The 14,048-nt window shown below is 37.5% G+C and overlaps 1 protein-coding gene across 1 annotated transcript in view; it reads right to left on the bottom strand.

Moving 5' to 3' along the window:
- Positions 1–14,048, bottom strand: part of COL12A1 (collagen type XII alpha 1 chain) — a 121,816-nt gene that overhangs the window by 82,743 nt on the left and 25,025 nt on the right. Inside the window, exons 11-13 of the mRNA XM_030809319.1 lie at positions 13,666–13,938; positions 10,381–10,653; positions 7,430–7,702 (exon numbers count right to left, since the gene is read on the bottom strand). Of these exons, the coding sequence (XP_030665179.1) occupies positions 7,430–7,702; positions 10,381–10,653; positions 13,666–13,938 (819 nt within the window). The remainder of the gene's footprint in view (positions 1–7,429; positions 7,703–10,380; positions 10,654–13,665; positions 13,939–14,048) is intronic.

Genomic DNA, 14,048 nt, shown 5'->3' with positions numbered 1-14,048 from the left:
TTTCCTTTGCTTGATATATACCATTTTCAATATGTGCCTTTTCCTCTAAATTTCCTAAATTGCAGTCAGGAACAGCTGTTGTGAAATGACCTTGCTTGAAAGCAATTTTGAATCTAAACGAGCTGCATTAACGATGTTTCAAAAAAGTATCAGACAAATAAGGTTAACTAGAATGTGGGAATTATCTTTCAAATTAACACTGGGGTAATTTTAAAACAATTTCAGCTTTTATTTTTCCCAAAGGTTTTGCTTCTCAACCTATTTTTTTTTCTACAGCACTAAATTTGTGACATTGTTTATTTCCATGACAACAGACATCAATCTCATAAACACAGGCTAATGATTTCACTGTGAGAAAAATAATAGGAAGAGAATTGTGGTTGAAGCAAAAATACATTCACAAAGATATTTCTGGGCTTAAAACAAAAGGATCTAAGATCACAAGACATGTCTCCCTATGGATTTTAATCAACTATTTTAACACTCTCAAGACTTGTAAAGCTTGAACAAAATACTAGTAAAATGCAATGAAGACCTTTCCCCAAGGTTTATCAATATCCTGAAAATAATCTACAACAGCACTTTTTAAGATGCAAATTAAAAATCAACTAAAAAATATTTTTAAGCTCTAATTAATGGCATGAGAACACTATTTTGAGTGAACGCTGAGTAAGTTCTCAATCTCAGAAAAAAACTCACTAAAAATTGTAGTTTCTGCCTGTGGTATGTAAAGGCAGGCACTGTCACTACAACATTCCATGTTAGTGACATAGCAACATAGACTCCAAAGAAAGGAGAAAGATAGTTCAATCGAGACACCACAATTGAGAAGATAAACTGCTTCATATGGGTTTCTTACATGTCAATCAGTCAGTTTGATAAGAATATTCCTAAATATTAAATCCATACTGCTCCCCAAACACATTGATAATTTTTTTTAGGGAGGAGGGCTGAGTGTTCTATCTGTTACATTACAACCAGGAATTTTGAGAAGAAGTTGTACTCACGACAAGTAAATGTATAGCCCTTGAATTTTTAAAAAATGAGATCTTGGTTTGGCCAAACATTAGATTACCAAAAAATGAAGCAAGTGGATTGCACCCTGTGGTACAGTTGGCAGGATGGAAGCTGGCAAGTAGCCGACCTGGTCTTGGGGCCAGGTGTGTAACCATCTGAGCAGGTCACCAACAGGCTATGTCACCTCCTGGGGCCTTGGGGCCCTCAGCAGCAAAATAACTGGACTGGACTTGAACCGATAAACAGAATTGCCTGAAAAAACAAAGGCTGGACCCTACCCGAATCAATTAAATTGGAATATTTGGGGATGCACCTAAGTACTGGTGCCTTCTAGACATCTTTTTAATCTGCCCTGTGATTCCAAAACCTCTACAATTCTTTATTCTTTCCCCCTTTTTGCTCTTCTTTCTACTTCTCCTCTCTGAGATCTAGAGAAGCATTTATTTGGGAGGTGTGCTGGGTCAGTGTGGGAAGGAACCTCAAATCTGCTTTCACATAGAAATGGTGCTCCTTCAAAATAAAGACAGGTATGGTGAAAGTAAACTGGTCAAAATCATTACACACATGATGCTCTGTAGGACTGCTGGGTGGCTTGTATTTTGTGTGGTTATATTGCCATGTACAGAAAATCACTGCTTTAGGCGGCAAAATAATCTCAAGGCTGACCCTCAGAGAACAGAGGAGATGATTTAAGCTTTTCATCACATCTCCATGGACACATGTGGGATGCTCACTGCTCTCTTCTCCCCTCCATCCTGTCTCAACAGGAAATGGCTCTGAACACACGCATGCCTCTTATTGAAGAGCTGAGCACATTTTCACATGAATGAAGTTCTAAATGATACCTTAGCAAGGCATTTACTTGGTTCAATACATTGTCATTTTTGTCCTGAATCTGAGGAGCTCCAGACATCAGTAACCACAGGAAGAAATTATCTGACTTGTTTTGGTTTAGTTTCGTTATATTGGGTTTAGGCAAGAGTCCCTTTTTAGAGTACCTAAGAGGGAATAGGAAAGAGAGAGGGAGAAGAACGTAAAGATGTCAGAAGACCAGTCTGCAGGCTATCTCTAGGAGAGGTTACTGCTCCTCGAAAGGGGAAGGCGTAGAAACAGTGGCAGTGAACAGAAAGCAACCCTAGTAGACTTTTTGCCATGTAGTCACTACCTTTCCCTGAACCTAGATCTACTTTTGCTCTAGCAGAGGCCCCCTCCCTTCTGAGGTCCTTCTCTTTCTTCTGTTCCCCAAGATTTACAAATATGTGTCTTATGGTGCTGGGGTTTGTTTAGGGTTTTTTTGAATAATATTTATTCTCATAGTGCTTGCTGTCTTCTGTTCTGGATATATGCCTGTGCTCTCTCTATTAATTTTATCTCTGGTAATAGAAATTCTGGCAATCATTTCAAACAAGTCATCATCTATAATGATGATATTCCTTTATTACCATTCCTTTGATTCTATCTTGACAGTTTTCCCTTACACCTTATTCCTCCTAGTATAGTACCAGTATAGGTATAAATGTCACAAGTTTAAAGGTATAAAACTCTATCAGGTTTTGAAATTTGGCTACTCAGCATTTCTGTCCTTATTATAAAACATAGTTACATCTATTCAAAAGCCATTTCTCTAGTGTGTGCTTGCATGTGTCTCTGTGTGCTGCTGTGGGAAGTAATTCAGACAGGTCTACTTCTCATGATCTGAACATCCTGAAGGGGTTGATTCCTACACTGCTTTTTTTCCACATACCAAGCCAAAGAACTAATGCCTCATTTAAGTAACTTTCCTATGTTTCCTTACCCCTTTTCCATTTTCTTTCTGAAAAGCAAATTATCATCCAATTCAAATATAATTATAACACAAATTAGCCAATGATAAATGAAAAATTAATCATCATGAAATAAAACTGTATTTCATCTTATAGATTGTTCCAGCCAGCTTTCACTGAGTTTCATATACCACTTTCAAAAATAGAAGTTAAATTGAAAATGTAATGTAAACTCTCTTCTAAATCAATTTGTCTTTTCCGTTAGAGCTCAGCTCAAAAGTCATCCAACTTTCCACAGCAATACAGAAGACCTGCTTCTGGATAACGCTCATGTGGAAATACATTTGATTTACAACCAATGAATTAGAGCCACCATTCCAAAGGACAAAGTTCACTATTGATAAGTTAGTTCAGTTACTTTAAGCTATACACAGTTTTTAAAAACATCTTAACAATTAAATTACTATTCAACTTCAAAGTCGGCTTAAGCAAAAAAGTATTTCTTCCATAATTATTACCTCTCCACATTGACTTCAATTTTTATCTGACAAGCAATTAATTCACAGAAAAAGGAAATAGAAATTACTGTTTGGTGACTGTGCTAAAGTTCCCTGGCAACATCAGAATTATTATACCCAGAATGTATGATTTTTCAAATTATGAGACAGCAGTAAACCAGGGAAAACACAGAGGCCTTGTTTAGTCCATCTTTAAGGGGCCCACGTTACTCAACATCATGCAGAATTCCTGAGATGTGCTAAAAACCTCATTGTAACAAAATGTCAACTGAATACACTTGGTTTGATCTGTAGGAAGCCATTCATATCTAGGACATTAGCAGGTTGCTACAGCAACTGAAACAAAGGAAATTCTAAAAAGTCCTATTTTCTGTGGCCAAAAAACAACACTCAAAAATTTAACAAGAAAACATATTATTCTCAAACTGAAATTCACGTTCATTTGTGGTAAATCTCTGAATTAAAATGGGCATTATTTATTGAGAGGTTTATAAAAACAGATTTTCCTCCAAGCACTAACAGCGGCAATTAAAGGTTCTTTCAAGACTTGAAGCGAAATTACATATACAGTAGTGTTTTTGTAATTACATTGTCTAACTGCTCTAACAACAACAACAACAGGGGAAAAAAACAATGTAAATCAAACCTAATGATGTGTGCTCACATTCCTCTGAAGTTTGGATCTGAAATACTAATAAACTCTGCCTTTGTGATTCTATTGCATACAGTCCTACAGCCAACCATGAACTTCCCCAACGCCAGTGCTAATAAATCTCTCTTCCAGCAACAGGACAATTTTCTGATCATTGGCTGCATTTCAAAAAAAGTACTAGGAAACAGATTCAAGTTAGGGATGGTTGTAGACCACACTACACATTTTTTTTTAAATACAAAACAACAACTTTCTTTCCTTTTGAACTGAAAGTCATAATGCATTTGAGGTAATCTATAAGATGTCCAACCTATAGAATGCTCCTGCCGGCTGACACCATGCCTCTGGATAAAGGAAACATTCCTTCAAGTTCTGCTCTTACCACCTCCTCTCCCAAGAGAAAAACAGATTAGAAAAACAGCAGCCCTCAAAAGCAGTTGCCTGGCTCTGTTTCTGGGCTTTCCACTCCCTGCATTTACCATCATATCCTATTCCTGTATATGGTATGTGGATTTGGCTGAGTTAATACAATAAAATGAAATGGAATAACCAGGGGCAAAAATCTCCTATTATTTTCATTTAGTCACAACTATGCTTTCACATATTTGTCAATTTTACCACACATAATGCAATAGGATAAATATGTTAACAAAATCAGGCTGGAGGCCCTTCGGTAATCCTTCACTGCAGTAAAGCGCTTTAGCGTAAATGAACAAAATGTCCATTGTAAATTATTACAATTTAGTTAGGAATTAACTTTATTTTTTTAAGCAAACTTGCAAATTATCTAGCTTTCCTTCTTCTCGGGAAATAGAAAACAATAGCTTTTAAAATTTATTTTACTATCTATGTGTTTCCCTTAGAGATTGTTTCTGATCAAAGACACGTGCGTGTGCGTATACTCACACATGCGTACAAGCTGATAGGTTTTCGATACCACTTGTGAAGGGCTATAATATTATAAACAATTGAGCAATACATCTGGCTTACAAAAGTCACAGCCTAGTAGAATGTGCTTCCTGTAAAATTAAAAAGTACATTTTGTTAAATACAATTTGTAATATATTATTCTTGGCAAAAATGCCTTAATTTTTAGAATCGATAAGATGTATACTGAGGGCAAATATATTTTTAAAAGCAAGAAAGCACAAATGAATACCAGAAGGTTAAAAGCCACAACCAGAAGAAAAACTATTAAATTATTTCCAGGATACTCCTTATAAAGAAGAAATGTTCACAAATACAGTCTATCCTGTAAAGAATAAAGAGTGAAAGTTTGTCCTCTAAAAAAATCTTATGAACAACCTATGTTAAAAGATTGTGGAAAGCATATGGAGAAACAGAACTTCAAAAGGTCCAAAGGACAAATTTCTCCAAAATTCTGGATGTTGCCCCAGATTGTAAGGATCACATGCTTTTTGTTGTTTGGATTATGTCTGTGTATTTAAGGCAATTTCTGTTTCTACTATTTTTTTCAAAACTTTTGTGTTACCAATTATATTTGAAATACTAAAGCTATACAGCTGACTACATGGGTTTGCGCTGTGAGGGTCCACTTATATGCAGATTTATTTCAACCAAACGCAGATGAAAAATACAGTATTCACAGGATGCGAAACCCACCTATATGCGGGGGCCAACTTTTCACATACACAGGTTCCCTAGGGCGGACTGCGGGACTTGAATATGAGAGGACTTTGGTATATGCAGGGGATTTTGGTATATGCAGGGGTCTTGGAACCAATCTGCAGCCCCCAACCCTGAGTATACCAAGAGGCTTTTAAATATCAGATCTAAAGTTAATAAGCTATGTCCTCTTGATGAATTTTGTAGACATATTTGTAGACTGTATTTTACAGTTTCCAATGAATTTCACTTACATTCTCCCATTTGATCTCAACAATAACTCTGGGAAGAAAGAGGGAGGATAATCATCCCTTCTTTATAGATGAATAAACTAAGGCCCAGAGGGATTAAAGGTTTACTCCAGGTCACACAGCTAAGTAGTACAACTAGGACTCTTCTAGTTGTAAGTACTTTACACACTGGTATTTAATCTTTCATTTAAATATTTTTCTAGAAACAGATTTCATGGACTATGGAAATTTAACTCTTGATCACTATTATTATTATTTTTTTTTTTGAGATGGAGTTTCATTCTTGTTGCCCAGCCTGGAGTGCAATGGTGCAATCTCGGCTCACTGCTACCTCCGCCTCTCAAGTTCAAGCGATTCTCCTGCCTCAGCTTCCCAAGTAGCTGGGATTACAGGCATGCACCACCATGCACAGCTAATTTTTGTATTTGGTAGAGACAGGGTTTTACCATGTTGGCCAGGCTGGTCTCAAACTCCTGACCTCAGGTGATCTACCCGCCTTGGTCTCCCAAAGTGCTGGGATTACAGGCGTGAGCCACCGCGCCTGGCCAATCACTACTATTTAGATTAGTATTTTTTATTTATTTGTTTTTCATTCTTAAGTCTTGAAGTTCTAAGAACTGCCTATTGCATGTCCTGTCTCACTAATTACAATATCTACAACCTTCCAAGCTCCTGGAGCCATCAACTTTGATGGATATTTTGCTTAGTCGCTGTGATTTCATATTAGAAGATACTTCAGATTCATTTTCTTCCTATAATCATTTAAAGTAAGTCATATAAAATATAATGATAAAGAGAAGGAAAGCTATTGCTGATGGTCCATGTAGGCCCCCAATTATAGGACTGAGTCAACATCATGGGATTTTTAGCATTACAATCCATTCTCATTGCGGTTCAATTAAATTTGTATTTTCTCTCCCTTACATTATTCACTTAGTAGCTGTGGTGAGTTAAACCTAAGCTGTGATTATATCTCAAAACATCCAAAAAATATAAAGCCCTCTGACAATTAATTCTAAAGAACCAAGGAAACTGCTCCAGTCTTGTTGATGTTTCTTACTAAGTACTTTATCACAATCACTTTGAACATTTAATACAGAACGTAATTTCAGAAATCACTTAGAAAACAAATAGAAACTTGGATTCTTATATTTCTTGAGTTCTATGCATGGTGAATGAAAAGAGCACTTGAATGGAAGTCAGAAAATGGCTCTTATCTGGATCTGAAAGATAGAACTAGTTGCATAAACTTGGGCAATCCAAACTTTTTTCACAGATGTTTCCCAAGGTCCCTTCCCGCTCTGAATGTCATACACCTGTTCTCCTTTTAACCAACCCGTGGAACTATAAACACATTTATTTGGCCTTATTATGCATCCAGCTCCCCAAGGCACTTCTTAATCAAGTTTAATTCTTTCGGTTGCTTACATTCTACATCTCTGAATAACAGACAGCTTTATGGTTTTTTGTTTTTCAATATACAATCTTTTTAAGAGAAAGGATTGCACACTTCTAGATTCATTCTCTGAAAACATGTTAAGCTTCCTAGAGGCAGCGCCACAAACAAGTTCCTGGATTTTCAGAAAATATGATGGTAATTACCTTCAAGTGTTGTTCCTTCACCAAAGAGGGCATCTCCAGCCCCAGACGCATACAAGGCTGTCACAGATAAGGCGTATTGTGTCCCTTCCTTCAATCCCTGCAGCACCGTATTGGTTGTATCTCCCCTCACAGTGACCTCTTGAGTTTCACCCCCTGCCACTGGGGTATATGTGATGAGATACTGTTTCACTTTTCCTGGTGCCCCACTCCAAGATAATTTCATAGTAGACGTCGTAGGGTCAGAAACTCTTAAGTCTCTTGGATTCCCTCTAACTTCATTAAAAAATGACAACATCATCAAAACCCATTATTTAATAAAATGACTTGAAAAACACTTTGTTACTTTACTTATGCATGTGCACTACATCAAAGTTATATCCTGGGTGAGACTATGACAATTTTAACTGTTGACTAGCCAACAAAGCTTAAGCATCTCTAAATCAGACCCTATATGTTAGTAGAAACAAGGGGAAAGATATCCAGTCCCTTTTCTGTGTTTACAAAGGTTAAAATCTTCCATGTAAAATCTTTCATGTTAGAATATTTCCTATAAAATAGTTTCCCTGTATTTCCTTAAAAGTGGAACAAAGCACTATAAAATGTATACAGTTGATTAGTATTACAACGCAGATTTTAATTCCTTTAAGAAATCTTCAGTAAAAACAGTTAATCAGTGTAATGCTATGAACATATAAAGGTAACACCCAGGAATTAATTCTGATATAATAAAAATGATAAATTATAAACATATTGCTTTCCCTAGGGGGAAAAAAGTAAGAGAAAAAACAGCTAAGTGAGACCGAGCCTTGGGTACAAATCCTGAGGGACCACCCATCCTTTGTAGCTGTGATGTCTGCTACCTCATGACTTTCTTTGTAGATTGGTCATGTCCTCTTTGAAGGTTCCTAAGGAACCCTATGTCACTCTCCACCGAGCATATAAAAGCCAGCTAGTTTTACTCCAGAAAATAGAAAGATAAAGAGGTATTGGGTCACATTATGGTGCGCAGCACAAAGAGCCGTAGACCCTCAGCAAGACAGAAAACCAATGAAGTAGTCACACTTCACCAATGGAAGCGAGGAGGAAGAACGCAGGTAAAAAGAGAAAGCCTCTATAGCAGAAGAGGCTAATGAGCTAGGTTGCAGGGGGAAGAGAGGAGAGTGAGGCAGTGAAAGGAGGAAGAGAGATGCAGTGGGAGGAAGAAGAGAGATGCAGTGGCAGGAGGGAGAGAGATGCAGTGGGAGGAGGGAGAGAGATGCAGTGGGAGGGAAGGCAGTGGGCAGTGGGAGTGTGATGCAGTGGGGGAGAAGGGAGAGTGATACAGTGCAAAGAGGGAGAGTGATGCAGTGAGAGGAGGGAGAGGGATGCTGTGGCAGGTGGGAGAGTGAAGCAGTGGGAGAAGGGAGAGTGATGCAGTGGGAGGAGGGAGAGGGATGCTGTGGCAGGCGGGAGAGTGAAGCAGTGGGAGGTGGGAGAGTGATGCAGTGGGAGAAGGGAGAGTGATGCAGTGGGAGGGAGGGCAATGGGTAGTGGGAGTGTGATGCAGTGGGGGAGGAGGGAGAGTGATACACTGTGAGGAGGGAGAGTGATGCAGTGGGAGGAGGGAGAGGGATGCTGTGGCAGGTGGGAGAGTGAAGCAGTGGGAGGTAGGAGAGTGATGCAGTGGGAGGAGGGAAAGTGATGCAGTGGGAGGAGGGAGAGTGATGCAGTGGGAGGAGGGAAAGTGATGCAGTGGGAGGGAGGGCAGTGGGCCGTGGGAGCGTGATGCAGTGGGGGAGGAGGGAGACGAATGCAGTAGGAGTGGGGAGAGTGATGCAGAGGGAGGGAGGGCAGTGGGACAGAGAAGGATGATGCAGACCAAGAGATAATGGATACTCCTTGTAAATGTCTGCAGTAGGACAGTAAAATCCACAAACTCAGATTCACCATTTATTAGCTGTGTGGTCTTGATTTATTATTTAATTTCCTCAGCCTCAATTCTCTTATAAAGCTGAGATGATGATATTAATAACATAAAGTCTATGCAGAGATTAAACAAAATATATGAAAAGCTCTTTGTACAGAACCTGACACCAGACAGGTACTCAGTAACTTCCCATTATTGCCAATGTGTTTTTGGCATTATTACTGCTATTTTAAAAACATTAGAGCTAGGAAATAAAATGAAAAATTATGAATGCCTTACTTTTCCCCCAGTGAAATCACATATTAAACATTAATAATTTCAACAAACATCAGAATGTATACTGGGATCCTAATCATCCCATTTAAAGAAAAACAAGTTAATGTTTAAAAATCTTTCTTAAGAAGTAAAATACAATCTATTTCAATGGTGCATAGCAGTTTGATTTTTAATTCTTAGTCATCCTTCAATTCACACTAAAACATTTAATAATATTATTTTTAAAAGACTATTGAGACTATATCCTAGCATTTAAATTCTATTGACACAAGGCCAGGCGTGGTGGCTCACGCCTATAATCCCAGCAATTTGGGAGGCCATGGCGGGCAGATCACCTGAGGTCAGGAGTCTCAGACCAGCCTGACCAACATGGTGAAACCCTCTTTCTACTAAAAATACAAACATTAGCTGGGTGTAGTTGCACGTGCCTGTAATCCCAGCTATTTGGGAGGCTGAGTCAGGAGAATCACTTGAACCCAGGAGGCAGAGGTTGCAGTGAGCCGAGCCACTGCACTCCAGCTTGGGTGACAGAGAGAGACTCTGTCTGAAAAAAATTAATTAATTAATTAATTAAATCTATTGACACAAGTAAATAATGTCATGATTAAGTAAAAAAAAAATTTAAACTTAAATCTAAAAGGACTATGGTCTAACATACTCAAATAATTGAAACAAAGTGTCTCATGAGTTTTTTATCTGGATACTTGTCCCAATTTTCCCCTCTAGTCTGAGTTTGGTTTTCACCATATGATAAGCATATTTCCTCTACCTTCTTCAGTGGCTGCATTTCCAGTTAATGGAGTACCAGGTCCTGAGAAATATTCAGGAATTACAGATACTTCATATTTTGTGTCTGGAATCAAGTTCTCCAGCGTTCTCCTCCTCTGATTGGGTGGGGTGGTAACTTCTCTGCTTTCTCCACCAGCAACTGGTCTATATATAATTCGATATCTTAAAACTCTCCCTGGAGCTTGAGTCCAAGTAATTTTAAAACTATCTGTAGTCTCATCTGTCACCTTTAGGTTTCGAGGTGCTCCTTTTACTGAAATAAAAAAGGAAAAATAGATTTTAAAACATAAATTGACTGACTTTATATGAAAAATACAAAAATTAATTTTTTATTACTAAATTATACCATTTCTCTAAAGAAATCCATGAGCAATTTATTTGCAAACATCCTGGTTTCTGTATTCATTTAGCCAGAGATTAACTAAATTCTGAAACAGCAAATATGAATTCTACAATATCCAGAAACTAAGTACTGTTAATTTTTTAATTACATAAAGATGTATATAATAGTAAACTTTTAAAATAATAAATATTCTATCAAATGCTAAATGTATACTGCTATAAACTTCAAGAATAAAAACAATTCATTTCTTTGAATATAAGCAGCTAAGACTTTCACTCTTACTACATTTTCTCACGAAACTAGCAAAATAACACCTAACACCCAGCTCTACCATATCAACCCACCCAACCAAACCATCTCATCCAGTCAGTCCCACACTAACTTTTTATCTGTATAGTCATTTGACTTGGAGAATAATTGGACCATACACAGGATGGAACAAGCAGAGAACAGGTACTTAATGAATGTTCATTAGATCTACATCTTGAAGCTAAGATGCACTATGGGTAACACCCACAGACTTATAATTTTAAATGCATTTTTCATTATGCCCAAATGAGAACATCATTTGGTTTTGTGTTTAGTAAACATGTTTAAATGACCTTCTTGCTCAATGGGGCCAACTGTCTATACAGACAACATATTCAGGAAAGATGAACCAAAGGTCTTTGTCTTCACAGTCCCCTGGGGTGAAAGCCTAGCACAACATGCCTGGCAAGTAACACACAGACATTTAGAAGTTTACTTAAATATTCAACACATCAATAGATCACTCCAGGGAGAAAGAAAGGAAGGAAGTATATTTCTCTAGAAGAGAAAGGAAGGAAGTATGTCTCTCCAGGAAAGAAAGAAATGGTAGTTGGCCAACTTACACCCATGATTCATTTTGTATTGGAAGGAAAAAGATTAAACGAGTCAGAACAAATCAGCAGATAGACTGGTGGGTTGGAATCCTAGCTCTGAAGCTTAATAGATATGTAATTCTGAGCTGCAGATTATCCTAGCAGCAAAACATGACTATTTATAGGATTATTTAAGTGGTTAAATGAGATAATCTATGGAAAACATTTAGCAGAGCACCTGACACATAGCAGGAGCTCTATAATTGTTAGCTTAATGAAAGTATTACATTGGAAACTTTCTTATCAACTAAAGAAAATTTAAATCCCAGATTCCACTACAGACAATATAACTGAAAAGACTTTACCAGACTCCATTGTAGTAGCCCAGTGACCAAAAACTAGAGTGTGTATGAATGGAGTGACTTCTACTCAAAAACCCTGAGACGAGTCCTCTCTTGAGACAGATTTCCCATTCCCCTCCCAAAATGCTGAAAAGAAAGGGTCAGGGTCATCAAGCAGCAGTGTGGGCATTACAGGAAAAGCATCAGAAACTCAGAAATATCTGAGTATGGCCTTCTCCCTTATATGACCACAAAAGTCATAAGATGAAAGGACTTCTTAGACCATTTAGTTTATGTGATGGCCTTCAGGAAGAAATATACCTAAACCACGCAAAAAAAAAACAAAAAAAAAGAAAAATAGCAATCTTATCTGAAAAATGTTTCAGAGAAAAAAGATTCTCTAGCTTTTATCAGTATAGTATGCCAATGTGCACCATCCCTGTCAGCAAATACTTCTTTATAACTATCTTAAATTACTCACACTATTCTTTCAGGGTCTTTACCTCCTATTCCCAGTCAAAAGACGAAAGAACAATTGACATTTATTGTGATACTTTGCTATGCTTATGTTAAAGAATAATTGCCTTGCCTTAGTCTTTCGCTGACCAACTTACATTGGTGCCTTAAATGTCAAACATAACAAAGTGTATCCAAATATATTCAACTCTATCCAGTAAGGAGTACACATGTAAACAAGTACGGCTTAAAACATTTGGCAAAATGTGCACACCATGTTCATAGCAGCAATATTCACAAAAGGTGGATGCAGCCCAAATGTCCACTGATGAATGGAGATACACAAAATGTGAAGCAGGGCGCCATGCCACACGCCTGTAGTCCCAGCTACTCAGGAGGCTGAGGCAAGAGAATCATTTGAGCCTAGGATTTTGAGGCCAACCTGGGTAACATAGTAAGAACCCCATCTTAAAAGATATGTGGTGTATACATACAGTGGAATATTATTCAACCATAAGTAGAGAGGGCATTCTGACACACGCTACGACATGGATCAACCTTGAGAACGTTTACTAAGTGAAATAATCCAGGCACAACAAGACAAGTACTGAAAGATTCCTCTCAAGTGAGGTAGTTAGAGTAATCAAATTCCTAGAGACAGAAAATAGAATGGTGGTTTCCAGGAGTAGAGGGAAGGAGGGAATGGGGAGTTATTGCTTAATGGGTACAGAATTTCAGTTTTGCTAGTTCTAAAGATGGATGGTGGTGATGGTAGCACAACGAGGTGAATGTACTTAATGCCACTAAAATGTGCACTCAAAAAATTGTTACAATGGTAAATGTGTTATGTATATTTTACAACTTTTTAAAAAGAATAAATAATTGATAATATACTTATTACCTATATATACATATATATATATATATTTGCCATAACTCTGTAAGTACAGTAAACAATTTCAGAATGATTTAAGACATGATATTCCTGAAATGTGGGACCAAAAAAGATGGATAGGCAGTATTTCAAAAGTTAATTCCATAATTATCAACAGTTCTCTAGGCCTCTTAACTTCAAATTCATCAAAAGAAGTCTAAGGTTTTTTACTTAAAAGTTATTTTTCTCTTTGCAAAAAGATTTATGAAAAGCTGTCTTTTAAAGATGCCAAATCTTACAAAGGCATTGGCAATTCTGAACTATAAAGCAGATGGTTATTACAAACTGTAACTTTGTAGTGCAATAAATTATTCATTTTTGAAAAACAGTGGCAGAAACCCCATCACACCTTCTTCGGTGGTCTCCTCTCCAGCTAAGGGAATGCTGAAGCCATCTTCATACTCCGCAGTCACATTGACCAAATACAGGGTCTCTGGCTTCAAGTTGCTGAGAACAACACTGGTGCTCGATGCTGGCTCCACCACAGTGACCTCATCATCCCCAGTCGCTTCCTTGTATGTGATATGATATGAAAAAACATTTTCTCCAGCTGGAGACCAGTTGGTTTTGAAACCATAAGAAGTCACTTCTGAAAAACTAAGATCCTTTGGAGGGACATAAGCTATTAAAAAAAAAAAAGACAGTTAAAAATGTTTGAATCCATAAAACAAAACAGTAACCAATATTTCAATGTTTATTAAATGGCTTACATTAATTTGGGAGAATGGTGCT

Source organism: Nomascus leucogenys, chromosome 3, assembly GCF_006542625.1.
Source record: "Nomascus leucogenys isolate Asia chromosome 3, Asia_NLE_v1, whole genome shotgun sequence".
In the NCBI taxonomy this organism is placed as follows: domain Eukaryota; kingdom Metazoa; phylum Chordata; class Mammalia; order Primates; family Hylobatidae; genus Nomascus; species Nomascus leucogenys.
This window is presented reverse-complemented; position numbering and strand designations above follow the sequence as displayed.